General features: G+C 42.7%; 1 protein-coding gene across 2 annotated transcripts in view; it reads right to left on the bottom strand.

The window, feature by feature from the left end:
• The window catches only part of ABTB3 (ankyrin repeat and BTB domain containing 3), a 317,704-nt gene that overhangs the window by 30,308 nt on the left and 265,244 nt on the right, over positions 1–22,152 (bottom strand). For both annotated transcript variants that reach the window (XM_089671210.1, XM_089671211.1), the window contains 3 exons: positions 4,410–4,562; positions 3,606–3,771; positions 3,152–3,241 (listed from right to left, as the gene is read on the bottom strand). In XM_089671210.1, the coding sequence (XP_089527336.1) occupies positions 3,152–3,241; positions 3,606–3,771; positions 4,410–4,562 (409 nt within the window). The remainder of the gene's footprint in view (positions 1–3,151; positions 3,242–3,605; positions 3,772–4,409; positions 4,563–22,152) is intronic.

Raw genomic sequence — 22,152 nt, 5'->3', positions numbered from 1 at the left:
ACCTTCTAGCCACTGGCGTCCTGACAACCAATGACATCATCAGTTGATAAGGATGTCAGCTGCCTGCACAGCATCCTAGTTTTACCCTCCCCTGCCCCTCTCCATCAGTGCTGGGGTCACATTAGCTCAGTGAGGGAGAAGAGAAACATTGGAATACTAATCAGTACCAGTGTGCAAAAGTGTATTGGCTTTGAAGGAGTAAATCACCTCTAACGTTGGGTGCCCTACATGTGTGAATGCGTTATATAAAACTATTAGAATAGTTTTTCACATTTTAGAAAGGGGTGCCTCAAGACTGTCCATCATTTTAAAGGGTACCTTGGGACTGTCCATCATTTTAAAGGGTGCCTTGACTGAAAAAGCTTGAGAAACACTGCTCTAGACTGAATCAGCAAGTATACACTATATAAGGATATGTTTTGTTCATTTTAGAGGTCTGCAACCACTTTAATAAAAAATAAATGACAGGCCCATTAAGTAGTGGATTTGTATGGACTATTTTTGAAAAATAGGGGTATCGTTTGATTTCACTTTTAGTGCATGGAATCAGAATTTTTACATGGGAAGCTAACACAGGTTATTTTTTACATACAGTCAGGTCCATAAATATTGGGACATCGACACAATTCTAACATTTGTGGCTCTATACACCACCACAATGGATTTGAAATTAAACAAACAAGATGTCCTTTAACTGCAGACTGTCAGCTTTAATTTGAGGGTATATACAGTACATCCAAATCAGGTGAACGGTGTAGGAATTACAACAGTTTGCATATGTGCCTCCCACTTGTTAAAGGACCAAAAGTAATGGGACAATTGGCTTCTCAGCTGTTCCATGGCCAGGTGTGTGTTATTCCCTCATTATCCCAATTACAATGAGCAGATAAAAGGTCCAGAGTTCATTTCAAGTGTGCTATTTGCATTTGGAATCTGTTGCTGTCAACTCTCAAGATGAGATCCAAAGAGCTGTCACTATCAGTGAAGCAAGCCATGATTAGGCTGAAAAAAAACAAACAAACCCATCAGAGAGATAGCAAAAACATTAGGCGTGGCCAAAACAACTGTTTGGAACATTCTTAAAAAGAAGGAACGCACCGGTGAGCTCAGCAACACCAAAAGACCCGAAAGACAACGGAAAACAACTGTGCTGGATGACCGAAGAATTCTTTCCCTGGTGAAGAAAACACCCTTCACAACAGTTGGCCAGATCAAGAACACTCTCCAGGAGGTAGGTGTATGTGTGTCAAAGTCAACAATCAAAGAGAAGACTTCACCAGAGTGAATACAGAGGGTTCACCACAAGATGTAAACCATTGGTGAGCCTCAAAAACAGAAAGGCCAGATTAGAGTTTGCCAAACGACATCTAAAAAAGCCTTCACAGTTCTGGAACAACATCCTATGGACAGATGAGACCGAGATCAACTTGTACCAGAGTGATGGGAAGAGAAGAGTATGGAGAAGGAAAGGAACTGCTCATGATCCTAAGCATACCACCTCATCAGTGAAGCATGGTGGTGGTAGTGTCATGGCGTGGGCATGTATGGCTGCCAATGGAACTGCTTCTCTTGTATTTATTGATGACGTGACTGCTGACAAAAGCAGGATGAATTCTGAAGTGTTTCAGGCAATATTATCTGCTCATATTCAGCCAAATGCTTCAGAACTCATTGGATGCCGCTTCACAGTGCAGATGGACAATGACCCAAAGCATACTGCAAAAGCAGCCAAATAGTTTTTTAAGGGAGAGAAGTGGAATGTTATGCAATGGCCAAGTCAATCACCTGACCTGAATCCGATTGAGCATGCATTTCACTTGCTGAAGACAAAACTGAAGGGAAAATGCCCCAAGAACAAGCAGGAACTGAAGACAGTTGCAGTAGAGGCCTGGCAGAGCATCACCAGGGATGAAACCCGGCGTCTGGTGATGTCTATGCGTTCCAGACTTCAGGCTGTAATTGACTGCAAAGGATTTGCAACCAAGTATTAAAAAGTGAAAGTTTGATTTAGGATTATTATTCTGTCCCATTACTTTTGGTCCCTTAACAAGTGGGAGGCACATATGCAACCTGTTGTAATTCCTACACCGTTCACCTGATTTGGATGTAAATACCCTCAAATTAAAGCTGACAGTCTGCAGTTAAAGCACATCTTGTTCATTTCATTTCAAATCCATTGTGGTGGTGTATAGAGCCAAAAATGTTAGAATTGTGTCGATGTCCCAATATTTATGGACCTGACTGTATATCATTTACTTTAGAATGCTATTTTTTGTCAAATGAAAGCTTTATTGAGTTTACAAAAACAATCATAAACGACTCTTACCAAGACTTCACAGTCACAAGTATGATAATATGAATACAGTAAAAGATATTCTGCTCCTTATACTCTGCACCTCCACCATCGGCATGTGCCAAGATCCTCCACATTACAATAATCAAACAACTTTAGAATGCTTGGTGGGCAATGTAAATAATAGTGTTTGAAGTGAATTTTTCAAATTAACATCTACAAGGCATGATATGTAACATGCCTTCACAACACATTTCATTGCACAGTTTCCTGGAACATATAGGCTACATTCTCATTAAAAGAGAAGTCTAGGAATATTTTTTTTAAAACATACTTACCTAGGTGGATGCAGTATCGCTCCAATGCTGCATTTGTCCCCCTGGCTCTAAGAGTGAGTACTGTGTGATCAAACACTGCTGGTTGCTCAGTTCTCCCAGCCACTCTGAGCAGAGAGCGGTGACTGTCAGTCATTGCTCTCTGCTCTGCCAACCCCAGCGATCACTGGAGTGCTGGGCTTTGGAGGGGGCAGGATTGGCTGCTCAGGCTCTCAGTAGATCCCTGAGAGGCTGAGCCACATGCTGGTCCAGAGCCTGGACCGGCACTGTGATGTCAGCCGACAGTGGACTTTAGCCCACTGTCAGCTGAAAACAGTTCATAAGAGTGCAGAACGAACTGCATTCCTGTGATCCACAGTAGAAGTGCAGCTAAACTTTAGTAATTTTTAGCTCATAAAAATGTCCTTTTAGTGTCCACAAAGAAAAAGAAAGCAATTTAGCTCTGAAAATCCATACTAATTAAAGGTCTGTTGAATTTCAAAGTAAGATGATCCCTTAATGATTGCTGGTTACATTTTCTTACCTCGACATTGAGCTCCGCCCCAGCGTCTAGTAACATCTGCACCATCGCTTCATCACCTCTCACGCAAGCGTACATCAGTGGGGTCATTCCCTATGTGGAACATAAACATGTGGATTACCTATGGCAAAATATACTTTATCCCTATCATAAATACAGCTAATGTTACTAAGAGCTAGATTTCCCATTCCAGATGGGTGGCAAATGAGACTCAATACTGCTAACGCATGGGTGGTGATTGCAATGTTACTAAGACCTAGATCTATCAATCCAGATGGGTGACTTAACAATGCTCACGTGTATGTGAAAAATGTAAGTGACGCAACAGCCCTTCAGTGAAAATGAGCAATCAAATTGTTAACCTCCACCTTTATAAATATTCCATTATAGCTAAAGGAAAAAAAAAACACTTTTATATTGGAGATGTCATATCACTTGCATTAGATGGCATACTTACTTGCTCACTCATGCTATTTATTCCCTCAGGACCGAGGAGAGTCACAGCTTGCTTGACTAAATCCGTCCTGCCACAGTTCAACATTCTAAATCCAAGGTCTTGTTTAAACTTAGCTTCTGTGGCCACTGCGTCAAGTTTGCGAGATGCACAAAAACAGTCGTCAGCCCTGTAGAAAATAGACAATGAGACATGAATTACGGTGAAAATCCATTCCCAGTTTTTAGCAGACTAAAGTCTTTCAGCATTAACGATAATGTTTATGAAAATGTACAGTTTCCAAAGTAATAACTTAGAATTAGAATTTCTAGTAGCGTCCATATCTCTAAATAATATAATATATTATTAGTTTAGTCTCATGTTTTTTGATGATGTGAGATAAAAAAATGTGCAACATAATCTGCATTTTTACACAATAAACAGCATTCCACCATTCCATAGCACTGACATGCTTATCTTCCTCTGTTGCAGTTTCACTTTCACTAACAGGTATCCTTCCCACCCCCCACCCTGTGAATTAGACAATAGGATGAGAAGCAGCATACTGATCAGCTTTTCTGTCTGTCAGTCTGCTCTTTCCTCCAATCAGCATGCTCCTTGAATTGCAACACACCTAACTAGTTACTCCTGCTGCTTCTTTCTCTCACTACTCTAAGCTCTGCTGTACAGTGACTGCAAAAGCTGATGATCTGCTTGTAAATTTGAGGAAGTGCCATTGACTACAGAGCTGCATTAACTTGCATCTTTTATATCTGCCTGGAGTTCACTTTTAAACCTGTAGCATCATCTGCAAATTAAAGTACATACTTTAGCTGCCGTGGCTCACAGTCCACTCCTGGAAGCAGGAGACGTGCAGCCTGTCGTACATCATCGCTATCCACAGAAAAACTTCGGCGATATCCGGCATGAGCCACAGCTACTCGTATCCATTCCATCAGGGGTGGGAGCATTAGGAACGGCCTATGAAAACAGAGGGAGAGATGGTCAGACAATCGCCCAGTTCAATGCAGTCATTACATTTTTGTCTCTTTTAAATATGATTAATAAATAGAGCTTTGCTGGCAGCCTTATGGTCCTTGGCGGTTCTCCCATACCGCAGTGCACCTTGGGAGCATTCCAACTGAGAAGACTGACAACCATCGTGCAATCTGTACAATCTCATAGCTAATGTAACCTTAATACATTGCGTATGATTGCAGATTGCTCTGCGTCCCTTTCTGTTAAATATTAAGACAGATCAGCTTGGATTTTGCTAATTCCCTTTGAAAGCTATTGACAGGTATGATGTCAGAATATAATTTGAAACAGAACTTGTCTTTTTCCAGGTCAGAGATGGTAAGAAGTAGCATTTTTATCCATTTTTTTAGGATTCTCTTGGAATCTGCTATATATCCAGAAGGCCTGTAGGTGGTTCTATCTATATATCTGCTTTTACCACTAATATTTTAGGACACCTTAAAGCAGACAAAAACTAACCAGTAGAACATGGGGTCTCCAAACTTTCTGAACAAAGGGTCGGTTTACTGTCCTTCGGACTTTGAAGTGGCCGGACTGTGGCCAGTGTGAGTAGAAAATGCCCCGACATCAATGGGAATAAACAATGCCTCATCATTGGTATTGATTGGAGGAATAGTGATCAATTGTTGGTAGTAGGGGAAAAATAGTTCCCCATCATTGGGATCAGGGAAAGGATTAGTGCCCCATTGTTGGTATCAGGGAAAGGAATAGTGCCCCATCATTGGTGTCAGTGGGAAGAATAGTTCCATACCATTGGTGACAGTGAGAGGAATAGTTCAATAACATTGGTATCAGTGGTAGGAAGAGTGCCCCATCATTGGTATCAGTGGGAAAAATAGTTCCATAATATTGGTATCAGTGGTAGGAATAGTGCCTCATCATTGGTATCAGTGGGAAAAATAATTCCATAACATTAGTGTCAGTGGTAGGAATAGTGCCCCATCATTGGTGTCAGTTGTAGGAATAGTGCCCCATCATTGGTGTTATTGGTACGAATAGTGCCCTATTGTTGGTATCAGCAACAGTAATTATACCCCATTGTTGGTGTCACTGTAAGAAATAGTGCCTTGTATCTGTGGGTGGATTAGTGCCCCAAGGGCCTGATAACTACAAGAAAAGGGCCACATCCGGCCCCCGGGCCACAGTTTGGAGACCACTGGTGTAGAAGAAAGATGTGGGATGCTGCTCTTCTAAAGGCTCATGCACATGGCAGATTAGGGATGTCCACTGCCCAGATCAGCTGATTTCTGCAGCAGGAACCACAAGTTGTTTCTGATCAGCCACAGGCAGGACGAAAGTGCAAATCAATGACAGGCAGACACTGTCCACAGCTGCTCACATCTAATCGCACAAAGAGTGACACCTGCGATTCGGGAGGGATGTGTTCCCCCGATGTGATGTGTCTGTGTCCATGGAAGCACATCCATCCCTAACCACTGGTAATTACTCTAAGTACGTTTACTTGTGGACAGTGTCAGCCTGTCTATTTCTACAATGATTTATTATTATATATGGATTTTTGATGCATATATTTTCATATTAACTTGTTCTACATATGTACACATAAACCTCAAGTTTGTATTGTATTCTTCTACATGAACTTAAATCTTAACAAAATGTCTCTTACAGTGGGGCTGCTGCTCTATTGAAAAGGTTGTAAAGTTTCAAGGTTTTGTACCTTCCTGCATTCTATGCAGGAAGGTAAAAGACCTTCTGTATGCAGCAGCAGCCCCCAGCCCCCCCAATACCTACCTGAGCCCCATCTCGATCCGGTGATGTGCATGAGAGCCTCGGCTGTCTGGGTCTCTCCCTCCTAAGACAGCAAAGGGAGCCATTGGCCAAACACAACCAGTGAGCCAATGAGGAGAGAGCGGGGAACAGGGCTGAGCAGCGGCTGTGTGTGAATGGACACACAGAGCAGCAGCTCGAAGGCATATGTGCCCGGGTGCCCCCATAGCAAGCTGCTTCCTGTGGGGGCACTTGGCAGGAGGGAGGGGCCAGTAGTGTTGGTGGAGAAAGATCAAAGCTGTTCTGTGCAAAGCCACTCAAAGAGCAGGTACTGTAAGTATGACATGTTTGTTATTTAAAAAAAAATATGCCTTCACAATCACTTTTATTGCTTGTTTTTATAGGAAGAGCATAAAAAAAGCAGCTATACTAATATTATTCCTCACTCCTGTCGGCTTCCTCCCAGCTGCACAACCGGTCCTCTAATGCCACTCCTCTTCGCTGTTACTCTTTGCTGCTGTTGGTCACAGGCACTGTGATGTCATCACATACAATGCAGGACCAGTATTGTAAGTGAGAATGCTGAAGGGCCTGCCCACACCCTAGAATGTCAGAAAGAGCAGAAGATTGCTGTCTGCCAGCGAAGGGAGGAATAAAATAAGTATAGTAGCTTTTTCTGTTCCCCTAGACCAGGGGTCCCCAAACATTTGAAATAAGGGGTACTTTGATAACATTTTTACATTAGCATCTTCCCACACTTGTGCATCTGACATTATTCCTGAACTTAAAACGTTCGACTTCAAAAACCATCGGACACGCATGTATGGTTTTACAAGAGTACAGCCATTCAATCATATTTAACATGAGCTACTAGGAAGTGGCAAAGCTCTGGGCATTTTACACTAGGCAAAAAATAGACAGTAGAGAAATGCTCCTTGGCATTGGTGGTCAGTGGAGAAATACCCACTTATTTTAGTGGCCAGTGGAGAAATGCCCCTTTATTTTTGTGGTCAGTGGAAAAATGCCCCTTTATTTTTGTGGTCAGTGGAAAAATGGTCTCTTATGTTGGTTGTCAATGGAGAAATGTCCCCTTACAATGGTGGACAGTAGATAGAAATGCCCCTAGACAATAGTGGACAGTAGGAGAAGAACCACTTTACATTGGCGTCTATGTCACTCTGCTCTCTATTCCTATCAGCATGCTCGCTGTACTGTAACACAACTCATTTGCTCCTTGTACCGCTTCTCCCTTCCCCTGACTCTTCTGTGCAGTGTAATATAAGAGTCTGATACCATGTCAAATTCAGGTACTTACACTGCTTGCATTTATAAAACGTAAAGTGTTAATAAACCCACAACGGTAAAATCAGTCTGTATATGCAGTAAGGCAAGCTTGTTATACTCACTGAAGAACCTAAGGGGTAATCCTCTGCATTGTGTAAAAAGGCTGTTTGATCCTGATCCTCCCCGTCTTCCAATGTCCCCTCTTATATCCTGATAAGACATATTGTGTGGAGTCACTCTGCACATGCTCAGTTTGGTGTGTATTGCTAGACTGTTTTTTTTTTCTTGGGAGAGTGCATGTGATCAGCACAGGGCCCATCAGCACTGTCCAGACAGAGATCAGGGGTTCTGCATCCTCCTAGAGCAAAATAAAAACTCCTCCTACAAGCTTTAACCAGTGCTCTGCTGGACACTGCCCAGCAAAGGTGGACCAGTGTGAAAGGGCACTTACAAAAAAATAAGGCCATGGATAAGGATAATGACTACAGAGCTGCATTACATTGTGTAGTTTATGTCCTCCCAGAGTTCAGCTTTAGGTCTTTATTATAAATGTGTCCTTCACTAAGAGAAAGTGAGCTCGAAAATGCACAGGAAGGATTCCCCAGAGATTGAATTACAGCGGTCGGTACTAAATCAGACTCTAGCATTTAACGCTGCATCACTTAATTCCCCAGACCAAGAACAAAGATGGTCTAGACGATGTACATTTCAGATCACTTACAAGCACCTTCAGGACAACCTTGCTGAAATATTTAAGAAGTGTATATAATACATAGAAGATGGCATGTCATTCCTGCTATATACACTAGAAAGTCCCATTACTTTAGCGACAGGAAGTATTTTCCCTAACATCATATGAGTGATACATCTGTGAGTTGTTAGTGTCACCTATCAATGTCTCTACAGATGTTGAATATCTAATTATAATTTACTATTTGTCACAGCTGTATAGCTGCTTTAGTTTTTTTGATATTATCTGTTTCCATGACCCAGCCTTCTTCTCCTGATATTAATGTACAGATGGAAATATACACATGGGAGCTTTTATTACTTTCCCAAAGATGTGTATTTCTGTACATTCTGTTCTGAGATTTACACAGCTCTGTCACGCAGCTCAACCCTTTCTGACAAGGGAGGGTAATGTAATAAAAATAGAAAATGAAGTACAACACGTAACTATGAGGTCCAAATAAAACTTTATTCCAATAAAAGTCAGTCCTCGGCTAGCCTGTGGTGTGTTCTTCAGTGGTGTGGTTCAGTCCGGTTCTCTATACGCTATGGCCGCATTAGTGGAGCAGGAACAACAGCAACAGAGATAAATCAAAAAGCAGTGAAGAGACCCCCTAGAGGAGAGTGGGATAAGTCCATCCATCTATCCAACTCCAAGAAACCAGGTTTCTGGGAAACAGCAAGACCCCCTCCTGGAAAAAGGGAAATACTCCATTTATCCATCCATCCATCTGGGACAGGGATATATTGTCACAGTGTGGCCTCTGTCCCTGCTCACTTCAATCTCCCTCGCCGCGCCCACTCAGGGGGAGGGGACCCCTGCGGCGAGGATCACGGCCCCCAGCAATCTAGCCGGAGGAGCTGTGAGCTGTATTAGCCCTCTGCTAATACTCCAGGGTTGGGAGTACCCGCTGCCCCTCTGCTAATACTCCAGGGCTGGGAGTATCCGCTGCCACCCCCCTAATACTCTGGGGCCTGGATTTACCGCTGTGCTGTGTGCTGGAACTGCTTTGCTGTGGGCTCCACGATACTCTGCATAATACTCTGGGGCCCGGGTTATCCGCTCTGCTGTGTGCTGAGGAGGTTCGCCCCCCCTTTTTCTGTCGCCTGCTGTGAGCCAGGACATACCTGCTGGAGCCGTGAGTGTCCGCAAGCCGCATACCTCCCTGGAAGCCGCCTGCTGCTAAGCATTCGCAAGCCGCTTACCTCCCTGGAAGCCGCCTGCTGCTAAGCATTCGCAAGCCGCCTACCTCCCTGGAAGCCGCCTGCTGCTGAGAGTCTACAAGCCACCTACCTCCCTGGAAGCCGCCTGCTGCTGAGCGTCTGCAAGCCACCTACCTCCCTGGAAGCCGCCTGCTGCTGAGCGTCTGCAAACCGCCAACCTGCCTGGAAGCCGCCTGCTGCTGAGCGTCTGCAAGCTGCCTATCGTGAGTGTCCCTAGAAGCCATGAACTGCCCCTATTGTGTGCTCAGACTACCCTTGCCATGAACTGCCCCGATTGTGTGCTCAGAATACCCTTGTTTGCACTGTCTCATGGCGTGCCCGGAGTATAGCTACCTGGACTGCCCCCTGAGGGTTTGAGCCATCGCTACCCGAACTAGACCCCATAGTCAAGATCCCGCTGAGTCCCCGTGAGCCTGATGCTGTCCCTAGAAAGCTGTGTGGGAGCTGTGCTGACGGCAGACCCCATAGTCAAGGTCCCGCTGAGTCCCCGTGAGCCTGATGTTGTCCCTAGAAAGCTGTGTGGAAGCTGTGCTGAGGTCAGACCCCATAGCCAAGGTCCCGCTGAGAACCGTGAGCCTGATGTTGTCCCTAGAAAGCGGTGTGGGAGCTGCGCTGAGGGCAGACCCCATAGTCAAGGTCCTGCTGAGTCCCCGTGAGCCTGATGTTGTCCCTAGAAAGCTGTGTGGAAGCTGTGCTGAGGTCAGACCCCATAGCCAAGGTCCCGCTGAGCCCCGTGAGCCTGATGCTGTCCCTAGAAAGCTGTGTGGGAGCTGTGCTGAGGGCAGACCCCATAGTCAAGGTCCCGCTGAGTCCCAGTGAGCCTGATGTTGTCCCTAGAAAGCTGTGTGGAAGCTGTGCTGAGGTCAGACCCCATAGCCAAGGTCCCGCTGAGCCCCGTGAGCCTGATGTTGTCCCTAGAAAGCGGTGTGGGAGCTGCACTGAGGGCAGACCCCATAGTCAAGGTCCTGCTGAGTCCCCGTGAGCCTGATGTTGTCCCTAGAAAGCGGTGTGGGAGCTGTGCTGAGGTCAGACCCCATAGCCAAGACCCCGCTGAGTCCCCGTGAGCCTGATGTTGTCCCTAGAAAGCTGTGTTGGAGCTGTGCTGAGGTCAGATCCCATAGCCAAGGTCCCGCTGAGTCCCCGTGAGCCTGATGTTGTCCCTAGAAAGCTGTGTGGGAGCTGTGCTGAGGTCAGACCCCATAGCCAAGGTCCCGTTGAGTCCCCGTGAGCCTGATGTTGTCCCTAGAGAGCTGTGCGGTGGTTGTCCTGAGGTCAGACCCCATAGCCAAGGTCCCGTTGAGTCCCCATGAGCCCGCTTACCGTGAGTGTCCCTACAAGCCGCATGTTGCGGAGTGCGAAGAGCTGCCCCGATTGAGTGCCTTCCATAGTTCAATAAAGCTTTGTGTGTTTACCATCTTCTTTGTGTGTTCTGTCCTGCCTACGTTTCCGTCACATATATATATATCCATTCATCTCTAAGTCCATTTAAAGGGACACCAGCTGTATTTGACCTCACTTAACGGTTTGACCATATAAATCAGGTGAGCGCACACTGGTGAAGGAGCACATGAGAAGAAGTTTTGTGGACTTTTTTATATAGTTTTCACTAGTGGAAGATATCACAAATAGTCACGGATTGTTTTTGGAAATAAGCATATGTGGACTCACATATGTTATTTAAAATTAATTTAAAATAATTTAATAATTAATTTGAATCATATATTGTATACAGGTACGTATACATTTTTTTGAGTTTCTTCACAATTTTCATCTAGTGGAGCGCGGCACATTTATTTGTTTTTTGATACACATGGGAGCTTTTTTACCTTCCCAAAGATGTGTATTTCTGTACATTCAGTTCTGAGATTTACCCAGCTCTGCCACACAGCTCAACCCTTACTGACAAGGGAGGGTAATGTAATAAAAATAGAAAATGAAGTACCACACCGTAACTATGAGGTCCAGATACAACTTTATTCCAATAAAAGTCAGAGGGACAATCCAAAGATTGGGTAGCCGTTCCTTCAAAGCGCATGCGATGGTGATGTCACTGGCGGCTACTCAGGTAAATTTCACAGTACATGTTTAGGAGATATTTACGGTACCTACAGGTAAGCTTTAATATAGGATTACCTGTAAGTACAATACAAAAAAGGAAGTTTACGCCCACTTTAAAAGTTCATCTTCTGTCAGCTGTCAGTTTGGAAAAGTCGTTGGTGCAACCTACATATGTGTAACGTACAGTAGTGATGGTCTTCTCTATCTAGCGGCCAACATACACACTACTAATCTTTATCTTAATCATCCAACAGTAAAAATAAAAGGTTTTGACTGAAATTTAAATTTAAATTCTAGCACTAGGGTTGTTGGTTTGAATCCCAACCATGGTACCATCTGCCTGAAGTTTTCCCTGTGCTGGCGTGGGTTTCCTCTGGGTATTTCAGTTTCTCCCCACACTCCAAAGACATGCTGGTAGGTTAATTGGCTCCTGTCGAAATTGACCCTAGTAAGTGTATGTATGAATGTGAGTTAGGGACCTTAGATTATATACTCCTTGAGGGTTAGGGACTGATGTGAATGTACAATATATATATATATATATATATATATATATATATATATATATATATACTGTATATGTAAAGCACTGTGTAAATTGATGGCGTTATATAAGTACCTGTGATATATAAATATTGATCTTCACTTCAGGAACCCAATATCTTTACTAGAATGCAGACTGGTGCTAAGTATTCCACCATACTTGTACGTCGAGTTGTAGTTACTCTCTGGCTGTACTGAAGACCTGGGGCGGACTGAGAACTCATGGGGCCCCCGGGCAATAGGGGATCATGGGGCCCCTGTGTCCTTGCCCAAACTCAAAAAAGACTATGAAAAAGGTACCAGGGGCATCTCATGGGGCCCCCTACTGCCCCCGGGCCCTCGGCCAGTGCCTGAGTTTCCAAATGGTCAGTCCGCCCCTGCTGAAGACCATATTCTGAACCACTCTAGGTTGGAGCCAACCTCTTCATCAATACTGATGCCTCGTGGAGTAATCCATGTTCCTATAGAAACTCAACAGACACTTAACTGGAGGCTGATAATTTCTTAAAGAATCAGTTCATCATAAACTGATGTCCTATCAGTGGACGGCCACAGATTGGTTGAATAACCAGCTGGCTTCTTATATACACTATATTGCTAAAAGTATTGGGATACCCCTTAAAATAATTGGATTCAGGTTTCCCAATCACTTCCATGGACACAGGTATATAAAATCAAGCTCCTAGGCCTGCAGACTGTTTCTACAAACATTTGTGAAAGAATGGGTCGCTCTCAGGAACTCAGTGAATTCAAGCGTGGTACTGTGATAGGTTGCCACCTGTGCAATAAGTCCATCCATGACATTTCCTTGCTACAAAATATTCCACCGTAAACTGTTAGTGGTATTATAATAAAGTGGAAGTAACTGGGAACAACAGCAACACAGCCACAAAGTGGTAGGCCACGTAAAATGACAGAGCGGGGTCAGCACATGCTGAAGCACGCAGTGCGCAGAAGTCACCAGCTGTCTTCAGAGTTAACAGCTAAAGACCTCTAAACTTTATGTGGCCTTCAGATTAGCACAACAACAGTGAGCTAATGAGAGAGCTTCATGGAATGGGTTTCCATGGCCGAGCAGCTGCATCCAAGCCTTACATCACCAAGTGCAGGACAAAGTGTCGGATGTAGTGGTGTAAAGCACGCTGCCACTGGACGTGTTCTCTGGAGTGACGAATCACGCTTCTCTGTCTGGCAATCCAACTTGCCTGACTGTATTGTGCCAAGTGTAAAGTTTGATGGAGGAGGGATTATGGAGTGGGGTTGTTTTTCAGTGGATGGGCTTGGCCCCTTAGTTCCAGTGAAAGGAACTCTTAAGGCGTCAGCATATCAACACACTTTTGACAATTTCAAGCTCCCAACTTTGTGGGAACAGTTTGCGCATGGATCCTTCCTATTCCAACATGACTGGGCACCAGTGCACAAAGCAAGGTCCAAAAAGAAACGGATGAGTGAGTTTGGAGTGGAGGAACTTGACTGGCCTCCACCTTAACCTGATAGAACACCTTTGGGATAAATTGGAGTGGAGACTGCGAGCCAGGCCTTCTTGTCTGACATCAGTGCCTGAACTCACAAATATAAAGTTGTATTCTGTCATACAAGAATTTTCGTAACTTTAGTAACCTTTTCATTTTCAATATGAGACTATCGTGCAAAGAAAAAAAACAAACAATCATTCATCTGCTATTCTCATCATGTGTGCTAGACTTTGGGCTCCCTTATCACACCACTATTCAATCAACTCATATGGCACCATATTTAATCTGCAGTTGGGAGAGGTGGCAGATATTGTTCTATGCCAATCATTCCTACTTTGCTCCATCTCTCTAATTTCTTTAACCAGCACCGGCACTTTAGCACACATCAACAACAATATGGAATTTAAATAAAAATGTATTTAGAATTTCAGTTGCTGTGAAAAGATGAAAGGAATTTATTATGAATGATTACAGTTACACATAGCATGATTTAAAGTACTGCCAACACACATGGTGAAACAATTACTGTATGTCTGGCACCGTAAAGTGCCTAAATTGTATTTATTAGTGTAATAAAAATCCTGTTTAACAATCCCACGGATCCTGCAGGCGCCTTCTATGCAACTACTGACTTTCTGAAAGTCTTAATTTGCATAATCTTATACAGACCCCTCTGAATACTGATAGGCTGTACTGGCCCTGGTAATAATGATAGGGAAGGGATGCATATGCCCATCCCATACTGAAAGTCTTTGATCCAGCAGGGAGGAGCAGCTAAAGCTGGCCATAGATGGTGCAATTTCCTTTCCTGCAACCATCGGTTGCAGGAAAGAAAATCACTCAATTCCCCCATCAACACTGACTGTGTTGATTTGGGGAAACCTTCCCATTCAGCTATTGTGCTCTCATGGCAGGGGAAGGGGGGGGGGGGAGCCATCCCCACCAGGAGAACGCAGTAATTACTGCTAGTGGCTATAATAGCCGATAGCAATAATCGCATGTGAAGTTGATCGATTAAATCAACTTGGGTACATTCAGTCTGCCCATACATGGTTCGAATATCAGCTGGTTCCTGCTAAACCGGCCAAGATTCAAACCATCTATGACTGGCTATAGTGGGATTTATATTACAGAAGAGGGAAGATTTACTATGCAAAGTTGCACCATATTTTGCGCTTCCTAGTTTTAGTAAATAAACCCTCAAGAGCCTATTATTTAGAAATTAGCTCATCTTGAAATACAGGTTACTAAATACAGGTTACTACCACAACACAGGTTGACTTTAAGTTCAGATTTCTTTTTTTGTGTGATAATACTGTATTCTCTAGCTAAAATAAATACATTGAATTATCCAAAATTTCTATCTAAAAATAATCCCAAGATTATTGATTTATTCCTTCAGTGAGGCAATGGAAATTTTGTCATAGGGAACACCCTTTACCGATGGCATGATATGGGATTTTGGTCTTGCTTGAAGGCACCCTATCTGCCTCATGTTGCTCTGAACCCTCAGAAAACAGCACTTGGTTGTAGAATTTGCACCTCAAGTCTGTTTTCTTGAAAAAAAAACCCACAAAAGAGAGGGAGTGGGGTTTTGCATATCGGGTGCTGCTATATGGGAGCCATGACGCAGCATTTCGAATGTTACTTTTTAAGGTACATAAGACAAGATCAGCTCTTCAGACAAAATATATTCCTCATCTATAATGATTTAACAGACTCTACTCCCAGAATTTTATATAATTCCAACCCAGAGAGAAAAGTGGCTGTCTCTCATTGCTAATTATATATGTTTTCTAATGAATAAAAGGTGAGACCTCCTGCGCTTCTGCCTCCTAACAAACTAAACTAAGTGCAGCTGCCCACATCCAATCATATACCTATAGATCTGTATAGCAAATGTAATATAAAGTGATGTAGCACTTACACAAAATAAATACTGTATAAACAATAAATATTGTGCAAGTGAAAAATAAATGAATATCAGTGCAGCCCGTGGGTTGTGAAGCTACATGAATATATAAATCACACAAGAAATGAAAGTGAAAATAGTGAACAACCAATTTAAATAAGGATGATAAATCGAAATCTAGTGATCACACTAATTCCCTCCAAGTGATCTGAATGAGATAAAAAAAACAACTATAATTCTGCTCTAAAAAATCCAAGTGAAATACTGTATTAAACACATGTGTACAAATACACTTGAATGATAAAAAAAATAAAAACACAAGTGAACAGTACATAAACACATATACTGCTGCATGCGTATTGGTGAAAAAATTATATTCCAACGTGTATATATAATAAAACACTCCCTTTAATTCCCCACAAAATTCAAACCAATAAAAATATTATAAAGTCCAAAAAAATGGTGTTATTTCAAAACACTTAATCTTCCAACAAAACACCCGTTTCAAGTGAATGATCACACGTATCCATAAGCGGCTGAATTACGCGCTCACCTCAATGCTTCGACCTGCTAAGGGTCAAAACGCATTTGGATCACTCACTAGGATCCTCCATGCAAGAGACTCCTTCTGAGATAAGGAACCCTCTCTCCACAGCAATATCCCTTCACGAACTGGTATTATGGCAAAAATACTCTCCAGGTAGGATATGGCCAATAATCTTTTAGACCCAGAGCTTTGGCTTTCATGATGTCGGCCTTCACCTGTCCGCGCCCGGCATAATCCGTCACCAGGAAGGGCCCTGTGCCTCCATTGACGTGATAGGTTACCAATCTCCCTCCCCTCTGAGGTGACAGGCTGCCAACACTTCCCCCCTCCCGGACGCGACCTTCTCCAACGACATGGGGGGATTTGAAGGGAGTGTTTTATTATATATATATATATATATATACACACACGTTGGAATATCATTTTTTCATTAATGCGCATACAGCAGTATATGTGTTTATGTATTGTTCACTTGTGTTTTTATTTTTTTGATCATTTGAGTGTATTTGTACACATGCGTTTAATATACTATTTCACTTGGATTTTTTAGAGCACAAATATAGTTTTTTTTTTATCTCATTCAGATCAATTGGAGGGAATTAGTGTGATCACTACATTTCTATTTATCATCCTTATTTAAATTGGTTGTTCACTTTTTCCACTTTAATTTCTTGGGTGATTTATATATTCATGTAGCTTCACAGCCCACGGGCTGCACTGATATTCATTTATTTTTCACTTGCCAGTCACCTGAGTGTGTGGGGTCACTGTATATGCACAATATTTATTGTTTATAAAGTATTTATTTTGTGTAAGCGCTACATAACTTTATATTACATATATATGTTTTCTAATTTATTGTACAAAAGTATAATAAAAACTAACAATGCTGTAGAAATATCCAGTGAAGGTGGCTATCCTTTGAAGTGTTGCAGCCTATGTACGTATTATGAACTAGATATGTCACTGGCTTCTAGAAAATGGTTGTTCTGGTCCAATTCTTAACTGTCTGTTACCTATTGTTATGAGGCACACCTTAAAGAAAGATGGCCTATATTTTCCTCGCTTCAGCTGGTAGAAGGGCTAAATGTTGCATGGCAACCTCTGTCACAGCACAAGTTAAATCTGTCCAGGCACGTCTCCAACAACTTTTTCTGTTTCCGTGTGTTAACTTGCATCTGTGCACATTTTACAGTGTAACTGAACAAATCTCAGCTCTTTCCAAAATAAACCGCAAATTCAGAGAAATAAAATATAGTGCTTTCTCTATGTCCAAACACACCGAAGTGGCTTTTCTCCACACTTGAAAATGGATTCAGAGCAATGACAAAAGGGCAGTGTGTGAGGAGCATGTGCTGAAGCCTAATATATATATATATATATATCATGTATATAAAGAGCAAAAATTCTGAGGATTTGATGAGCCTTACATTTTTTGATAAGCTGTCTGGTACCTTAGATATATACTTAAACTATGGAGGCCATGAAACAAAAATTCCAAGGACGTATTAATTCTTTTCCCATTCAAATGTGCTACCAATACGTTCCCCTAATGCAGTGTTTCTCAACTCCAGTCCTCATGGACCGCCAACAGGTCATGTTTTCAGGATTTCCCTCAGATGAAACAGCTGTGGTAATTACTAAGGCAGTGAAACTGATCAAATCACCTGTGCAAAATAATGGAAATCCTGAAAACATGACCTGTTGGGGGTCCATGAGGACTGGAGTTGAGAAACACTGCCCTAATGTGAGGCAGCATTGGAATTCTATCTCAAGTGAAGCCCTCCAGTGGTGATCAAGGACAAGATTCTAAATGTGCCTCAAATTTGCCTAGCTACACCATATGGCTAAAAGTTTGCAGATCTCTAACCACAACACCTGTATATGAACAAAAGTATGGGACACCCCTCCAAATTACAGAGCCCAGGTATTTCCAGTGAAACATACTCTTAATAACACAGCTTGAAAAACATATTAGACAATTGTGCACTTCCACGTATATGCCAACATTTTGGGGAAGGCTCTTTTCGGTTCTAGGTTGACTGTGTAGCTTTGTAAAGAAATGGTTTGACGAGATGTGTGTGGAGAACCCTGAGTGGCCTGCGTAAAGCCCTGATGTCAAGACTATTGAATGCCTTTGGCTTGAACCAGAACACTGCCTGCGAGTCAGGTCTTCTCATTCAACATCAGTAACTGACCTCACATGCAATTTTTCAGCTGAATGGACACATATTTCAATATCTTGTAGAAAGCCTTCACCAGAAAAGTGGAGATTATTAAAGCTGCAAAGAGGGGAGGGTTAAATCCATAGCATTGCACATGGTTTTAGAACAGGATGTCCATCCAGCTCATACAGGTGTAATGGTCAGGTGTCTTTTTCGGCCATTAGGTGTACACATATAAGGACTTCTAACTTTGCTCTGACCTTGTGGATTTGATCTGTCTAGTTGTTTCAAGTCATTTACTCAGAAGTATGATGAAGTATGGCTTCTGGTGCAACATTTGTTACAGAAACTACTGAGGGAAGCAGAATCTGTTCTGTAACAGTCTAAATTGCAGGAATTGAAATAGGTGGGTCTGAGTGATAGTGGGTATGGCTGGCGTCACTTTTATTTCACCAGACAGCATCCTGCACTTTCCGCTGAATGCAAATTTTCAGTTACTGAATGTTTAATAATTAAGCAGATTTTATGAAGTAATAAAATCTATTTAACCATTAAAATGAGGTAATACGTATGCAGTATGTCAAATTAACAGGGAAGATGTTTGAACTGGATGAGGCTGCAGAAAAAAAACATCATTAGAGCCAAAATTGAATATTTGTGTTTGTTTTTTTCTTGTGCCATCTGCTTACTTTGAAAATAGCTTACAGGGCGTGTGTTACGAAATAACATGAATTATGTCTCTCATTAATTAGTACATTCCACAGGCTTACATCTTCAAGTGTGGAATTACATCATTAGTAGAAAACATGTTTTTCCATGGAAAAGCATAGATCATGGCTGTCAATTGTCTTTGGTTTCCAGGAGCAACTGTGAGACCGTGAGCCTCTTCTGTGCTCTCCTCCATAAGTAGTTTAATGTGATTGCTAAGAGGGAATTCCTGACAATGGATCCAAGAACTGCTCCATGGATCCAAGCCATAAATACAACAAACTCTAACCAATGAAAGCACTATGTGGCCAACAAGAGCGATGTTAAAGAGTATGACTGATCCAGAATCAGGGGAGACAATCTCCTTGACCAATGAAAGCATCTGGTGGCCAACAAGAGCATCCCTAATGTACAAGAGTATGGCTGATGTATGGGGCTGAGGCCCAAAATGAAAGACCACACTTCCCCAAACAATGAAAGCACCTGGTGGCCAACAGCATATAGTGGACAAGAATACAGCTGGTAAATGGTGTGAAGCCAAAAATCATGGAAATTATACAAAATGAAACCTCAGTCAGAGAGGCACAAAAATAGGCACTAGTGGTTAACAAAAGGTACAAGTTCTTAGGCGTAACCTTTAGTTTTAGGTCCCATTCATACAGGGTGTACTATACTGTAGGCCTGTACAGGGTCATGTTTACCCACTTGGGGATACACAAGTGTTCCATGCGTCCCAGTGCAAGCAGTCCTATTAATGTCAACTGGGACACAGCAGCTGCTGAATTGCAATATGACATCCTTGTGGGTGTGGGTGCATGTCCCCAAACACAGACAGGGTGATTTCGGGGACATGCACCCATACCCACAGCAGCCACTGTGTCCCAATTTACATAAATGGGACTGCCTCCATGGGGATGCACGGAACACCTGTTCATCCCCATGCAGGTAATCATGGCCCTGCACAGGAGTGTGGTATAGTACGTCCTGTGTAACTGAGGCCTTAACATTTTAAAATAGAAAAGAGCTTTACCATATTGCAAAACAATGCTATAGCTGGAATGCGTAAGGGTTTGAAGCACTATATGGCTGTGTTTCCCTGCTGGGAACCTTCGCTCTCTCTGTTTGTCCTGGTGACCATTGTCACCAAAACAGAAAGTGATGGGAATCCAAAATTTTAGAGTTGTCACAGGAACAGGAGGTGAGGGGAAGTATTCCAATAGGGATACCTGTTACAGTGACAACTGTCTAGCAGTGCATTTATCCTTGTTGTGGATAGATTTTGCTTTACTTCTGCTGTGTCTCTGGGACAGAATATGAAGGGAAATCTCCCTAACTCTATATAAAGACAGCAATAAAGGCAGGGGTTGTAACCCTTTCCTACTCTATCCAAATTTAAAAAAAAAAATGTTTTGGCTTTACATAAACTTTAAAGTATATCTGAACTGGAAAACAAAAATGTAATCTATTGCTGGCCCCTAAGATGTTTTGACTGCATTTGTTGTTTTTTGTTTTAACTACAGCTGTTTAACCTGCCATTAAAGTGGTAGTAAACCACATTAAATCGAAAAAAATAAAAAGGTCCCCCGCAGGCTCATGTCATAATGTGCTAGTATGCGCATTATGGGAGATTTACACAAAAAGCAGATTCCTCCAGCGACATGCTGTCACCGCTGGCAGGGAATCCATTTTCACCCGGTCTTCCTTCCGGGTTTGCAGGGTCTGGCCAGCTCATGCCATCCATTGAGAGCGCAGTGGTGATGTCACAGGCTGCTACACATGTAAATATCTCCTAAAAGTGCATGTTTAAGAGATATTTACTGTACCTACAGGTAAGCTTTATTATAGGCTTACCTGTAGGTAAAAGTTAAACGTGGGAGTTTACTACCGCATTAACACACCTCTTGTTCTAGGGTGACAATGCTTACCCATTGTACTGTAACTAGGGAGAAGGATTGTTGCCACCTTAAAACAGGACGTGTGTTTTTAATAGGATAATCATGTGAAAATCCAGAAAGAAAAGAAAATTAATGCAGCTACCACATCTAAGGACTAATAAGCTAAAATATAATACATTTTTGTTAAGACTATAGACAGGGCTCAAAATGTCCACTCGCCTGCTCACACTTGGCGAGTGGAAATAACGTGGGTGCGGGTGTGTCCCACAGGGCCTTCTCACTGAGCGGGCTTGAGACTCAGAGATGGCTCAATCACTCTAGGGCAGCCTTTCTCAACTGCGGTGCCACCAGAGGTTTTCAAGGGTACCATGGCATCATGGTGAGTTGTGCCCAAGCTCCCGATCCCAAACCACAATGTACATCGGCACTGGGAGATCCGTCAGACTGCTGAATACTAAGCAAAGTTAAAGCAAAGGGAGGGGGAGTGTCAATACAATACCCGGCTGTGTGAGGGAAGGTAATGTACTACAACTTTTTATAGAGCTGTATACAAGTGTATGTGTGTGTGGGTACATGTGTGTGTGTACATATGTATGTGTGTGTACATGTGTCTGTATGTGTGTGTGTACATATGTATATGTGTCTGTATGTGTGTGTGTATGTGTCTGTACAGGTGTGTATATGTCTGTGTGAGTGTGTACATGTGTCTGTACATGTCTGTGCGTATGTATATGTGTCTGTATATACATGTGTCTGTGTGTGCATGTGCCTATGTGTGTATGTATGTGTACATGTGTCTGTATGTGTGTGTGTGTATATGTGTCTGTGTGTGTGTATATACGTGTGTGTGTGTGTGTACATGTGTCTGTGTGTACATGTGTCTGTATGCGTGTGTTTGTACATGTTTCTGTGTGTGTACATGTGTCTGTTTGTGTACAAGTGTCTGTATGTGTGTGTGTGTACATGTGTGTGTACATGTGCCTGTATGTATGTGTGTACATATGTCTGTATGTGTGTGTGTAAGTATACATGTATGTGTGGCTTGGACAGGTTCAAGATTATGTGGTTATTATGGGTGGTAGATTATGGGGCATTTGAGGTACTGCTAGGTTGGATAGAAGGTAGGATATCATTGGTAGAGTTATGGTTTGCTGAGTGAAAGATTATGGGGGGTTATGGTTGTAGGCGGTGCAGGGTCTAAGTATGATGGAGTGTTTAGGGGACATTGGGGACCCTGATGTAATGTGAGGGCACGTGTAGAGGTG

The sequence above is a fragment of the Staurois parvus genome, unplaced genomic scaffold (genome assembly GCF_062004578.1).
Source record: "Staurois parvus isolate SC_StPar_1 unplaced genomic scaffold, SC_StPar_1.0 ptg000101l, whole genome shotgun sequence".
Taxonomy (NCBI): domain Eukaryota; kingdom Metazoa; phylum Chordata; class Amphibia; order Anura; family Ranidae; genus Staurois; species Staurois parvus.
Note: the sequence above shows the minus strand (reverse complement) of the source record. Positions and strands in the feature narration are given on the sequence as shown.